Below are 13,188 nucleotides of genomic sequence, written 5' to 3'. Positions count from 1 at the left end.
TAGAGGGATGCTCTCCAGGTGGAGAAGAGGTGAGGGGGAGGGGGAAGCGAGACCAGCGGCAGAGAACATGCTTAGTCTCTCTCGAAGGTCCCAGGTTTAGTGGATGGTATCTCCAGCGAAACAAAAGACGGCAAATCAATTTTCCCGGGCCACTTTTGAGTTGTGATGGCTTTTGTCCTTGTAATGCCAGAACTTAGCTGGGGAGGGGAGATTATTGGGTTGTTTTTGTTTTTATTGTGCATTTTGATATTGTGATTTTATGTTGTAAGCACAGATGTAGGGGGGTATAGGTCAAAGGTAAAGGACCCCTGGACGGTTAAGTCCAGTTAAAGGCGACTATGGGGTTGCGGCGCTCATCTTGCTTTCAGGCCGAGGGAGCCGGCGTTTGTCCACAGACAGCTTTCCAGGTCATGTAGGCAGCATGACTAAACTGCTTCTGGTGCAAGGGGACACTGTGATGGAAACCAGAGCGCACAGAAACACTGTTTGCCTTCCCACCGCTGCGGTATCTATTTATCTACTCACATTGGCATGTTTTAGAACTGCCAGGTTGGCAGGAGCTGGGACAGAGCAACAGGAGCTCACCCCGTTGCGGGGTTTCGAACCACTGACCTTCTGATAGGCAAGCCCAAGACGCTCAGTGGTTTAGACCACAGCGCCCACCCGCATTATAAGGGCGGTATACAAATATACTGAACAACAACAACTTGGGAGCATCTTGTGGAATTCATTGGCAGTGGGTTCAGGTCAGACAAAAGAGACTTTGCAGTGTTGAATTAACGGATGGAGTTCGTTGCCACGAAATGTGGCGGTTGCTGCTCAGTTAGATCACTCTGAAAGGGGGTTACAGTGGTACCTCAGGTTACATACGCTTCAGGTTACATACACTTCAGGTTACAGACTCCACTAACCCAGAAATAGTGCTTCAGGTTAAGAACTTTGCTTCAGGATGAGAACAGAAATCATGCTCAGGCGGCGCGGCGGCAGCAGGAGGCCCCATTAGCTAAAATGGTGCTTCAGGTTAAGAACAGTTTCAGGTTAAGTACGTACCTCCGGAATGAATTAAGTACTTAACCTGAGGTACCACTGTAGAAACATTTCTAGAGGTTAATATCTGTGCTTTTAGGTGTTGCACCTAACATGGAACCTCCCCTCTTCAGAAGCTCAGGGACACAGGAAGTTGCCTTACACCGAGTCTGACCCTTAGGTCCATCAAGCTCAGTGTTGTCCACATAGACTGGTGGCAGAGCTCCAAACTGGAGCGCCTCTCAGCCGTACCTGGAGACACCAGGGATTGAAGTAGATACTCTGCCACTGAGCTATGGCAGTATACCTCTCAGTGCTGTAAGCTGTGGGGAGGTTTGCTGCCTTCCTGCCCAGTTTGCAGGCGTCCCAAAGGCACATAGCTGCCATTGCTGGAAACAGGACGGAGCCTTGGTGACAGAGCAAGGTGCTTTGTGGAAATCTGGGGTTGCTGCTGTGGATTGGTTGGATGCAGAGGATTGGTGGCAGGCAGCAGCTGGGGAACCCCCAAGGGAACCCCCAGGGGAAGAAGGCTCAGAGCCAGGGGACTGGTGGTAGGACGACGATGAGTGGTCAGAGGGAGAATACTGGGAAACGGAGGTGTTGGGAGCTGAAGAGGCAGCAAGGGTTTAGTGAGCAGGAAGAAGCTGGGACAGAGAGCAGTCCAGAATCAGAGGCAGGAGAGGAAGGAGACCAGGAGACAGAGATGGGGCCGGCTGCTGAAGAAGCCAAGGGAGTCTCCCCCTTTTGCTGTGACTTGCTTCCCTCATATGTGGACCAGTCTTCCTTGTGATCTACTAGAATTTTCACCTGCTGACACATCATCCCTGTGTGCTGGAATAGCAGTCGCTTACTCCACCAATGGGGACGCGGGTGGCCCTGTGGGTTAAATCACAGAGCCTAGGACTTGCCGATCAGAAGGTCGGCGGTTCGAATCCCTGCGACGGGGTGAGCTCCCGTTGCTCGGTCCCAGCTCTTGCCAACCTAGCAGTTCGAAAGCACGTCAAAGTGCAAGTAGATAAATACCGTATTTTTTTGCTCTATAAGACGCACCAGACCACAAGACGCACCTAGTTTTTGGAGGAGGAAAACAAGAAAAAAAATATTCTGAATCTCAGAAGCCAGAACAGCAAGAGGCATCACTGCGCAGTGAAAGCAGCAATCCCTCTTGCTGTTCTGGCTTCTGGGATAGCTGCGCAGACTGCATTCGCTCCATAAGACGCACACACATTTCCCCTTACTTTTTAGGAGGGAAAAAGTGAGTCTTATAGAGGAAAAAATACGGTAGGTATCGCTCTGGCGGGAAGATAACGGCGTTTCCGTGCGCTGCTCTGGTTCGCCAGAAGCGGCTTAGTCATGCTGGCCACATGACCCGGAAGCTGTACGCCGGCTCCCTCGGCCAATAAAGCGAGATGAGCGCCGCAACCCCAGAGTCGGCCACGACTGGACCTAATGGTCAGGGGTCCCTTTACCTTACTCCACCAATAATTTAACACTAAACAACCACAGTTTTGTATTGTCTGCACTGACGACTCTGTTTGTTCCCTATTGTGTTGGCAACGTGGACAGCTCAGGAGTAGAGTCCTTTAGTGGTGAAGCTATTGCTGAAGTGAACGACTGTTTTCTGAGAGTACAGATGTGCGCACATCCCCTCTCTGATGCTTGTGATGGGCAAGGAGCAAGTTTTTGAGTATAACCTTTCGGTCCAGCAATGAAATGCATGTGGCTATGTATGCAGATCGATTCACAATAATTCTTGTTATTGGCCAGTTGTCTGATAATGGCGAGTCTCAAATAAGTGAAGCCTTTGGGTGTTTCACCTGACCGTGTGGCCTCCTGTTTCAAGGGGGCTAGCATACAGCAGCAAGGGATTACGTCCATCTGGCTTGCCTGACAACAGAAATTCCCTAAACCTGCTTGTGCGAAATCTGCCCCAACTTGCTCGTAGCCTTTCCGTAGCCTCTCTCGTCTCGGCAAGCTGGGATTCCCCTTTGCTGGCATCACTCATCATTCGAATCCCGCCTCACTTTTTTCTGGCTACACAAGAGATCGTGTTCCCCCAGTATGCTGAATTAACCGGCTCTACCCTGACACTAATTTGACAAGGATCACTTTTAATTTATCACCACCTTGCTGGTTCATGTGTAAAATTAGTCTTTCACCTCCAGTGATATTTTTCTTTCCTCCCCCATTTATACACTGTGTGTATATTTGCTTTTCTGGTTGTCTCTCTCGAATGCCTGAGAGCTGACTAATAAATTTTTTCGTTATCCAACTCTCCATCAAGGCAATAGCAAAGGAGAATCATTTTTGTTTTTCTTTTGTAAAAAACAACAACAACAACTCACAAATGTCAACAGTATTATCAAATTTGCTGCTGTGACTCAGCCCATTTCAGAGCTACACACCGGCCTTTCCAAACCAGGGAACATGTTTGCCTTAGTTCTGCTCCTGGGAGCTGCAGCGCCGTGAGCTGCCATTTCGGGTACCACTCAAGATTGAGTGGATAGTGTCAGGGCTGCCTCATGTCCCAGCTCACAAGAGACCAACGCCAGGTCCAGTTTATATACAAAGATGTTTATTGCAGTACATTGCACACTCCACAGCCGAGGCGCGCAGCCCCACGTCTGTTACGCTTAGACCGCTGAAGTCCCCTCTGAGTCAGTCCCGCCTCTGCACCAGCTTAAGAGGCTTGTGCTGCTCCACCTCTTCCTTTCCTTCCTTTTCCGCAGGGTCTTCCTGCCCCCTGGGGTTTCGCCCCTCCTGGATTCCCCTGACGCTGAATCGCCAGACAACTCTTCCCCCCTCCTGCGTGCTTTGGGACCTGGCTCCTCCTCCGGGCTCCCTGTACTTCCGCGCGCCTCCACATTTGAACTTGGCGCACGTTCGCAACCTCTAACCTTCCTCTTGACAGTTACACTACTTCCTGCACTACTCTCCTCCCCTTCCGGGAGGATGTTTTGCTCCAATCTCCCCTCCTTCTCTGTTTTCTGACCTGCTTCTCCTGTCACACTGGAATCTCCACCCCCTTCACTGCGCTCCGGCGGAGAAGCCGGTCCCGACTCCCAGCTCCCACTTTGGGTTCCCCTGCTGCTCCCCTGCTCCTGACGAGTCCCCCCTGTGACTCCCCTTGGCCTGACCACAGGCGCCCCCTTCTGGGAATCCTCCGATTCACTTGAAAGACTCATGGAATCCCTCAAGTCATTGTCATCCTCTTCTTCGCCGTCCTGGGATTCTTCCCCCTCGCTCTCAGTCTCCTCCCTCACCTGTGCCTCTCTCCCTGAACCCCTGACAGATAGTAATCCCAGAGATCGGCGGGGAATAATCAACTGCTGCTGTTTCATGTTTGCTTCAGCGTATTTCTCATGATTCAGTAGCAGACAGTGGCGTAGCGTGAGTTGTCAGCACCCGGGGCAAGGCAAGTAATTTGCGCCCCCTAACCCATGGATTTACGCCCCCTAACCCATGGATTTGCGCCCCCTAACCTGTGGATTTGCCCTAACCCCAGATGTTGCGCCCGGTGCGGCCGGCCCCCCCTGCACCCCCCACGCTACGCCACTGGTAGCAGAGCATATGCCTTGATCTCAGATTCAATCCCCAGTTAAAGGAGCTTGCAAAGCAGGGCTGCAAAAGGTCATTGAATCGTACAGTTGGAAGGGACCCCAAGGTTAATCTAGTGCAGGCATAGGCAAACTAGGCCCTCCAGATGTTTTGGGACTACAGTTCCCATCATCCCTGACCACTGGTCCTGTTAGCTAGGGATCATGGGAGTTGTAGTCCCAAAACATCTGGAGGGCCGAGTTTGCCTATACCTGATCTAGTGCAACCCCCTGCAATGCAGGAATCTCAACAAAAGCATTCATGACAGATGGCCATCCAACCTCTGCTTTAAAACCTCCAAGGAAGGAGAGTTTGAGGGAGACTGATCTACTGTCGAACAGCTCATATGCCTTTAATTGGTAGCCATTAAATAAACACACAAGACGTAACCGGCTGCACATTTGAAAAAACAATATATACTATTCATTGTATAGAATTGTAGATTTCAACAGATGTAGCTCATAAAGTTCAATGAAAAAAGTAGAAGACCCAGTGGATCAATTCATTCTCTAATCAGTTTATGCTTAGGGTCCATATATGTGAAAATGTCTATTTCACCTGTCTGTTCATAGAGTCCAACAATCCACACGAAAGGTTGTTGCAGTTCCACAGAATCCTTTCACAGAGTCTAAGGAGTGCTCATAATCAGTAGGGGTGGTTAAACGTGGAGATACATCGGATCTGTTAGATCTGTTAAATTTGCAGTGAATTAGCCAGTTTTAAGAAAAAGAAGTTGAGCAGAGATCGCAATGATTATTCTACAGGCAAAGTTTATTTATGGCTGAATTCCTCAGGACTAGTTCACTGGCAGTCTAACAGATCCAATGTATCTCCACATTCGACCACTCCTACTGTAAACACTGTCAGGATTTGATATGGGCACCAGTTACCAACTCAGCTGCTATATTTTCTGTCAATCACCCTTTTCGAACGGTCTCCCTCAGCGGCCCCTTGTAGAACGTGTCATTTTCTTTTGGTTACCTCCAACCAGGAAAGAACCTTTGCTTTGACTTCGTGACGAGCTGCTCCCTTTTTTCTTCCTTTCCAGGCTGCAAGCACGTCAAAGGCATCCTGTTGTTTGGTCCCCCTGGCTGCGGCAAGACCCTTATGGCCAGGCAGATTGGCAAGATGCTGAATGCCAGGGAGCCCAAAATAGTGAACGGGCCGGAAATCCTCAACAAATACGTCGGGGAGTCGGAGGCCAACATTCGCAAGCTCTTTGCAGATGCAGAAGAAGAACAGAGGAGGGTAAGTTGCCTTTTTAAAAAATTTTAAAATGGAAGAACAAGATGCAGGTGGATGAAGATTCCTGCTGGAATCAGACATGATGGAGCATTGTTTGTTTCTCTCTTTCCTGTTTCAAAACCTTTACGGTGACATCACTGCATTGCCAGTTTTCTTGCCCCCACAAGCAGCGGGCGATGAAGTTGAGGAGGAATTGGGGAAACTCACCTATGTGAATATGACTTGCATTATAATAATAAGAATAGATGTCATGGGAGGAAAGGAAACGACAGAGATTCAAGGCTGCTGCTTCCAGCTGTCTCCCTAGTGTGGAGCTCCAGCTGCATGGTTCATGGGATGATAGCATGGAAAAGACACTTTGGATGGTGGTACCCCAAGAGGCTCAGCCCTTAAGCTTCTGCAGTAGATTTCTGTATAGCTTCAAAGCATTGAAAGGGGGCCTGGGGCTGTTCAAGGGCTTTGCTCTTGGCAAATTCTGGTACCTGAGCCATGGCTCCTAGGCAAACATGCAAAACAGCTTTCACCAACCTACAGCGGCAGAGCATATGCTCGCGCTGCCCGGGGCCGGCGTGCTCCCGAAGGGGCGGGGCACGGAGGGTGCCCTCCCAGGCAAGGGACAGGATCACACTTCAAAACGACCTTGACAGATTAGAGAACTGGGCCAAAACAAACAAGATGAATTTTAACAGGGAGAAATGTAAAGTATTGCACTTGGGCAAAAAAAATGAGAGGCACAAATACAAGATGGGGGACACCTGGCTTGAGAGCAGTACATGTGAAAAGGATCTAGGAGTCTTGGTTGACCACAAACTTGACATGAGCCAACAGTGTGATGCGGCAGCTAAAAAAGCCAATGCAATTCTGGGCTGCATCAATAGGAGTATAGCATCTAGATCAAGGGAAGTAATAGTGCTACTGTATTCTGCTCTGGTCAGACCTCACCTGGAGTACTGTGTCCAGTTCTGGGCACCACAGTTCAAGAAGGACACTGACAAACTGGAACGTGTCCAGAGGAGGGCAACCAAAATGGTCAAAGGCCTGGAAACGATGCCTTATGAGGAACGGCTAAGCGAGCTGGGCATGTTTAGCCTGGAGAAGAGGCGGTTAAGGGGTGATATGATAGCCATGTTCAAATATATAAAAGGATGTCATATAGAGGAGGGAGAAAGGTTGTTTTCTGCTGCTCCAGAGAAGCGGACATGGAGCAATGGATCCAAACTACAAGAAAGAAGATTCCACCTAAACATTAGGAAGAACTTCCTGACAGTAAGAGCTGTTCGACAGTGGAATTTGCTGCCAAGGAGTGTGGTGGAGTCTCCTTCTTTGGAGGTCTTTAAGCAGAGGCTTGACAACCATATGTCAGGAGTGCTCTGATGGTGTTTCCTGCTTGGCAGGGGGTTGGACTCGATGGCCCTTGAGGTCTATTCCAACTCTATGATTCTATGATTCTACTCAGGTGCATGGAACAGCGATCGCTCCCTGCAGCACCCGGGGGCGGAGCTAGCCACCCACAGGGGTGGAGCTAATCACCCATGGCGGGCATTCGGCGTGCTGCCCGTCCGCGACTCACAAGCCTCCCCGAAACTGTCAGAACGAAGGGGGAAGGGGGGAATACTGCCGGCAGAGCGATGCAGCTCCCCCCTTCTCCTGGCGGCTCGGGGTAGGCTTGGGAGTCCCGGCAGGCGGTGCACCAAATGTCACCCCCCTCAGAGAAGGGGGTCAGAAAGACCCAACAGACACTCCATTTCCTCAGGGTCTTGCGAAAGAATAACGTTCAACAACAACTGATGAACTCCTTCTACCGGGCCACAATAGAAAGTGTCCTTTCATATTGTATCACAGTGTGGTATGCTGGCCTGACAGCCACGGACAGAAAGTCTCTACAGAGGGTGGTGAATACAGCTCATGATATCATGGGCTGTCCCTTGAGTCCGCTAGATGATATCGCAAGGGATAGTTGCCTTAGGAGAGCGAGAAAAATTCTCAGGGATGACTCACACCCCGTCCACCACTTCTTCAATCTTCTACCCTTGGGCAGGAGATATAGAAGTATAATAAGCCGTACCAACAGGCTAAAAAATAGCTTCTATCTGTGGGCTGTTAGGCTGTTGAACGAAAAATAACGTAGCAAAATTCACTTGCAAGGTGGTGTGTTGTTTGATAAGAGATTGAGTGGTTTTTTTTTGGGGGGGGGGGAGGCTCGTTTAATTTCATTGTACAGTGGCAATAAAGGTACAGTGGTACCTCTGGTTAAGTACTTAATTCGTCCCGGAGGTCCGTACTTAACCTGAAACTGTTTTTAACCTGAAGCACCACTTTAGCTAATGGGGCCTCCCGCTGCCGCCGCACGATTTCTGTTCTCATCCTGAAGCAAAGTTCTTAACCCAAGGTACTATTTCTGGGTTAGTAGAGTCTGTAACCTGAAGTGTATGTAACCTGAGGTACCACTGTATTATTATTATTATTATTAGATAGGAAAAAGGAGGAGCAGCCCTTTTGGGGTCCATGATCTCTGGCATGTTTCTGTTTTTCTTCTTCACTAGCTTGGTGCAAACAGCGGTGTCCACATCATCATCTTTGATGAAATCGATGCCATATGCAAGCAGCGCGGGAGCATGGCGGGCAGCACCGGCGTCCACGACACGGTTGTGAACCAGCTGCTGTCAAAAATCGATGGGGTCGAGCAGCTAAACAACATCTTGGTCATTGGTATGAAAGCTATTTGTTCTGTTTTGGGGTGGGGGGACTCTGCTGTAGCTTCATGTCAGGCGTAGACTCTGCAGGGTTTGTGTTGGGCGCCATTTGTTGTTCGAATGTCTTAATCTTCAGATTTTAGGATACCTGAAATACACAAGAAAGGTGGCCTCGGGCAAGCAGTTAAATTGGATTTTGGCCAAGCTTTGCTTTGGGTGGGTAGAGATTGGCTGATATTTACATTCAGTTTTAAGAATGATTTCATTCCTAAATGGATTATTCCATTCCTTAGGTTTTTACAGTTCTTGCGGTAGACGAGGAAAACGCTGGCCAGTTTTTAAAACTTTTGAATTATATAAATAACAGAAAAATCAATGTAAAGCCATATATGGTTTTATTGTACATTGTAACTGTGAATGTTTTAATCTTCTGGTGCAATTGGTTTGTTGTGTGTTTTAATTATGGCTGGATTTTATAGTTGGTTTGATAGTTGTAAAGTGCTTAGAAGCCAGTGATAAAGCTAGTCCAAAAGACACAATGAGATTAAAACAGCTTTCAGCTAAAACCTTGATCTACCTTCTGTAATAAATGTTTTCGGGAGCCATCAAAAAGACATCAAGAGGTTTCCTGGTGGCTTCTCTGGAAGGGGAGATCCACAAAACAGGATGCTGTCTCTGAAAAGGCCTGCTCCTTTCAAAATACAGTCATACTTTGGTTCGCGAACGCCTTGCGAGTCAAACGTTTTGGCTCCCGAATGCCGCAAAACCCGGAAGTGAGTGTTCCGGTTTGCAAATGTTCTTTGGAACACAAACATCCGTTGTGGGTTCCGATTGGCTGCAGGAGCTTCCTACAACCAATCGGACACCGCACCTTGGTTTCCAAACGTTTTGGAAGTTGAACGAACTTCCGGAATGGATTCCGTTCGACTTCTGAGGTAAACTGTTCAGTATCAAAATGTGCTGCGTTTAAATGCCCGAGTTGTGATTTTTTTCCACCTTTCTGATTATTGGGATTTTTCAGTGGCAGAACTATTACTGAAACATGAGCCCACCCTCATCCGGATAACATGTTCCGGATAACAATGTAGTCTGTACCTGAAACTAAGCTCATGGTATTAAACAAGGTAGCTGCAACCCCATGGCTCATAATATTAAGAGTTCCTCAATGCTGAATATCTTCTCCTGGTTCGTGTTTGCTCTTGAAAGCGTCTTTCCGCATAATATTCTCAGACTGTCTTAGCTCACTCTGGCACAACTTTCCTTCATTTCTGCTTTGCTGAACTGTAGGGATGGACTTGTGCAAATACTCGATGGTTCAGTTTGAAGATTACTTGATTAACGCCTGTTTTGCGAGAAAAGAATGCTTATTCTTATTTTTATAGCACCAATTTCACATTATTATAACGTTAGCATTTATTATTATTATCTTTATAGCACCATAATTGTACCTGGCACCTTGGTTTGTATTTCTGTTTTATGAGACGCCTCGTAAAATAAAATCTCTTGGCATCGTATAGGATAAAAATTAAAACCCTGAAATAAAAACCCTTTTGCAAGAAACAGGAGAGCAACATAAACAAGACAGGGCTGTGCTCTGATTGTAAATTTAGCAAACGAGGAAGCAAACCAAGTAGAGGGTGGGGAAGAGGGAAAGATAAATTTGAATACTACCTAAACTTCCCAGTAAGATGGTGTTTGACGCATCATTATTGCTTAATATGTTATACCTTGTTCCTTCCTGTGGGCTAAAAATAGGTTGCAGCAGTATTTCCAAACACACAACGACCTCACTGTCTAATAGCAAGGGAAGCACAAGAGCTTAGAAATAAATGAAGAAAATATAGACAGGCTTGCCTCTGAGACTGCGTTTAACAAAGGGATGTAGCTGCTGAGTCTACCTGTATATTGCGTATTTCCCAAATGCATATCTGTCCTGCTCACAGTTTACATTTTTAAGTGTATACGGCCCACGGGCACTTCTTCCAAGGTACTTTCTCGCATTTTTTTCGTGGCCACAGCAGCAAATAATTCATCTTGACAAAATATAAAGTCTTACTCGTCTAAAAGTGCATATGCCGTATATCAGGCTTCCTCAAACTTGGCCCTCCAGATGTTTTTGGCCTACAACTCCCATGATACCTAGCTAGCAGGACCAGTGGTCAGGGATGATGGGAATTGTAGTCTCAAAACATCTGGAGGGCCAAGTTTGAGGAAGCCTGCTGTATATAATGCATTGATCTCCCCATGCATTGAGACACATGGTGGGAAAGACACTTTGCTCTAAGTGAGTCATAGAATGGACAAAACGATAAATAATGGGCTAAGTCTTGGATGCACTAAAAACGTAAGGGGTGAAACAGCTAGTTTCCCTTGCCTTGTCTGTTCAAAGAAGTAAAGAAAAGCCTTTATTTCTTAACCCTAAAAGGCTACCCAAGGAGTGATCTGCATGTTACTGTGTGCAGCTTACATGTGTGGTTATTTGTGTAAGCAGTCAAAGATCAGCTGGCAGCTGGCAGTGCTTAAACATCTCTAGAGCATCTTATGTAGTCTTAGGTACAGTCAAACCTCAGGTTTTGGACATCTCAGCTGTCAAATGTTTTGGAAACCCGAAGTGAATGCTTCCGTTTTCAAACGTGCCTTGGAAATCAAACGGGCTTCTGAGACACGTTTCTCAATTTCCCCCATTGAACTTGCTGACGTCCCTTTGATCTTCGGTTTTCGAATGTTGCGGAATTCAAACGGACTTCCGGAACGGATTACGTTAGAAAACCGAGGTTCCACTGTACAGTCGTACCTTGGAAGACGAACGGAATCCGTTCCGGAAGTCCGTTTGAATTCCAAAACGTTCAAAAACCAAAGTGTGGCATCCGATGGGCAGCAGGAAGCTCCTGCCGCCCATTGGAAGTCGCGGAAGCCCCATCGGACATTCGGCTTCCAAAAGAACGTTCATAAACTGGAACACTCACTTCCGGCTTCAATCATTTGGAAGCCAGAACGTTTGACTCCCAAGGCATTCGGGAACTGAGGTATGACTGTATTGCTGGATGGACTGCGATTTAGCCCTGTGAGCTTGCTGGCTCACACGCATTCTGATCAATAGATGTTGTTGTTGTTTAGTCGTTTAGTCGTGTCCGACTCTTCGTGACCCCATGTACCAGAGCACACCAGGCACTCCTGTCTTCCACTGCCTCCCGCAGTTTGGTCAGACTCATGTTGGTAGCTTCGAGAACACTGTCGTCCCCTTCTCCTTGTGCCCTCCATCTTTTCCAACATCAGGGTCTTTTCCAGGGAGTCTTCTCTTCTCATGAGGTGGCCAAAGTACTGGAGCCTCAGCTTCAGGATCTGTCCTTCCAGCGAGCACTCAGGGCTGATTTCCTTCAGAATGGAGAGGTTTGCAGTCCATGGGACTCTCAAGAGTCTCCTCCAGCACCAGAATTCAAAAGCATCCATTCTTCGGCGATCAGCCTTCTTTATGGTCAATATCAATAGATAGACACCCCCAAACACACACACAATGTGTGAGCAAAGCAACCTCAGCTGTAATGTTTGAAATGGCTCCTGCCTCATCCTCTCGAAGGGGTGAGTTCTAAATGGGGATAAGGAACCATTGCACATCGCCATTTGTCCTTGGGGAAATGAGAACTGCAGAGAGGAACCAAGGGGTGACAGTGGTCCCTGGGCTTAAGCTATTGAAGGTGCTCTTGATGCTTTTGCTAACGGCTTCTGTCTGATACATAGGAATGACCAACAGGCCGGACCTGATCGATGAGGCTCTCCTGCGACCTGGAAGACTGGAGGTGAAAATGGAGATTGGTAAGTAAGTTGAGGGAATGCTCATGGCCACAGGCTGACGGTGTGAACCAGAAAAAGAACCGAAAGCTTGTTCGATTTGAGCAGACTTGCAAATGAGTACATAGGAGTTATCATTGTCGCCATGTTCTTGCTGGCCTTTCCCCTCTGCTTTCTGAATGCCAGAGGAGGAGGCTGTAAGCTTCTGTGATTTTAAATCCTGGCTTGTTCTTGTTAACCATAGTTTAAACAAGCCACAGTTTCTCCAAGTCTGGGTGTCACGGATTTAACTGGAGTTAGTTCATTTATTTATGTCATCTCTATACTGCCTGATGTTCAGTGGGAGGTTTACAATATTAAAAATGCATAATATAAAACGAACATATAGAACAGAATTAAACATCACAGCAGAGGAAACAGCAGTGCAAAAAATATTTAAAAACTAAAAAACAACAACACATTTCCACCCCAAATGGTGAATAAAAATACCTTCATCTGATGCTGAAAAGCAGAGGTCCCACCACTGAAAAGGCCCTCTCTTTAGTAGCTGTCTTCCTTAATTCATTTATTGGGTCACCTACAGAAGGGCCTCAGAAGGTCACCTTACAGGCTAGGTAGTAAAAAAATAGTGGTTCTCAAAATACAAGGAGAGTGAGCACACAAGCTTGACAATTGCCAAGGCTCACGCGCATATGTCTGAAATCCACCAATTTGACTTCCCATCAGTGCCCTCTGAATGACCCCTTTCATTCTAGATGAAGCTAGAGTGCCACGTGACTTCCTTTCTTCTCTCCCAAGAAGCCCGTCAGAGCCCTGGGTTTTGGAGAAGGATGGCTTA

The 13,188-nt window shown here is 47.4% G+C and overlaps 1 protein-coding gene across 8 annotated transcripts in view; it reads left to right on the top strand.

The window, feature by feature from the left end:
- Positions 1-13,188, top strand: part of NSF (N-ethylmaleimide sensitive factor, vesicle fusing ATPase) — a 98,075-nt gene that overhangs the window by 55,452 nt on the left and 29,435 nt on the right. For all 8 annotated transcript variants that reach the window (XM_077917443.1, XM_077917444.1, XM_077917445.1 and 5 more), the window contains exons 9-11: positions 5,672-5,871; positions 8,412-8,577; positions 12,300-12,374. In XM_077917443.1, coding sequence (XP_077773569.1) covers positions 5,672-5,871; positions 8,412-8,577; positions 12,300-12,374 — 441 coding nt within the window. The remainder of the gene's footprint in view (positions 1-5,671; positions 5,872-8,411; positions 8,578-12,299; positions 12,375-13,188) is intronic.

This window comes from Podarcis muralis, chromosome 13, assembly GCF_964188315.1.
Source record: "Podarcis muralis chromosome 13, rPodMur119.hap1.1, whole genome shotgun sequence".
NCBI lineage: Eukaryota > Metazoa > Chordata > Lepidosauria > Squamata > Lacertidae > Podarcis > Podarcis muralis.
Note: the sequence above shows the minus strand (reverse complement) of the source record. Positions and strands in the feature narration are given on the sequence as shown.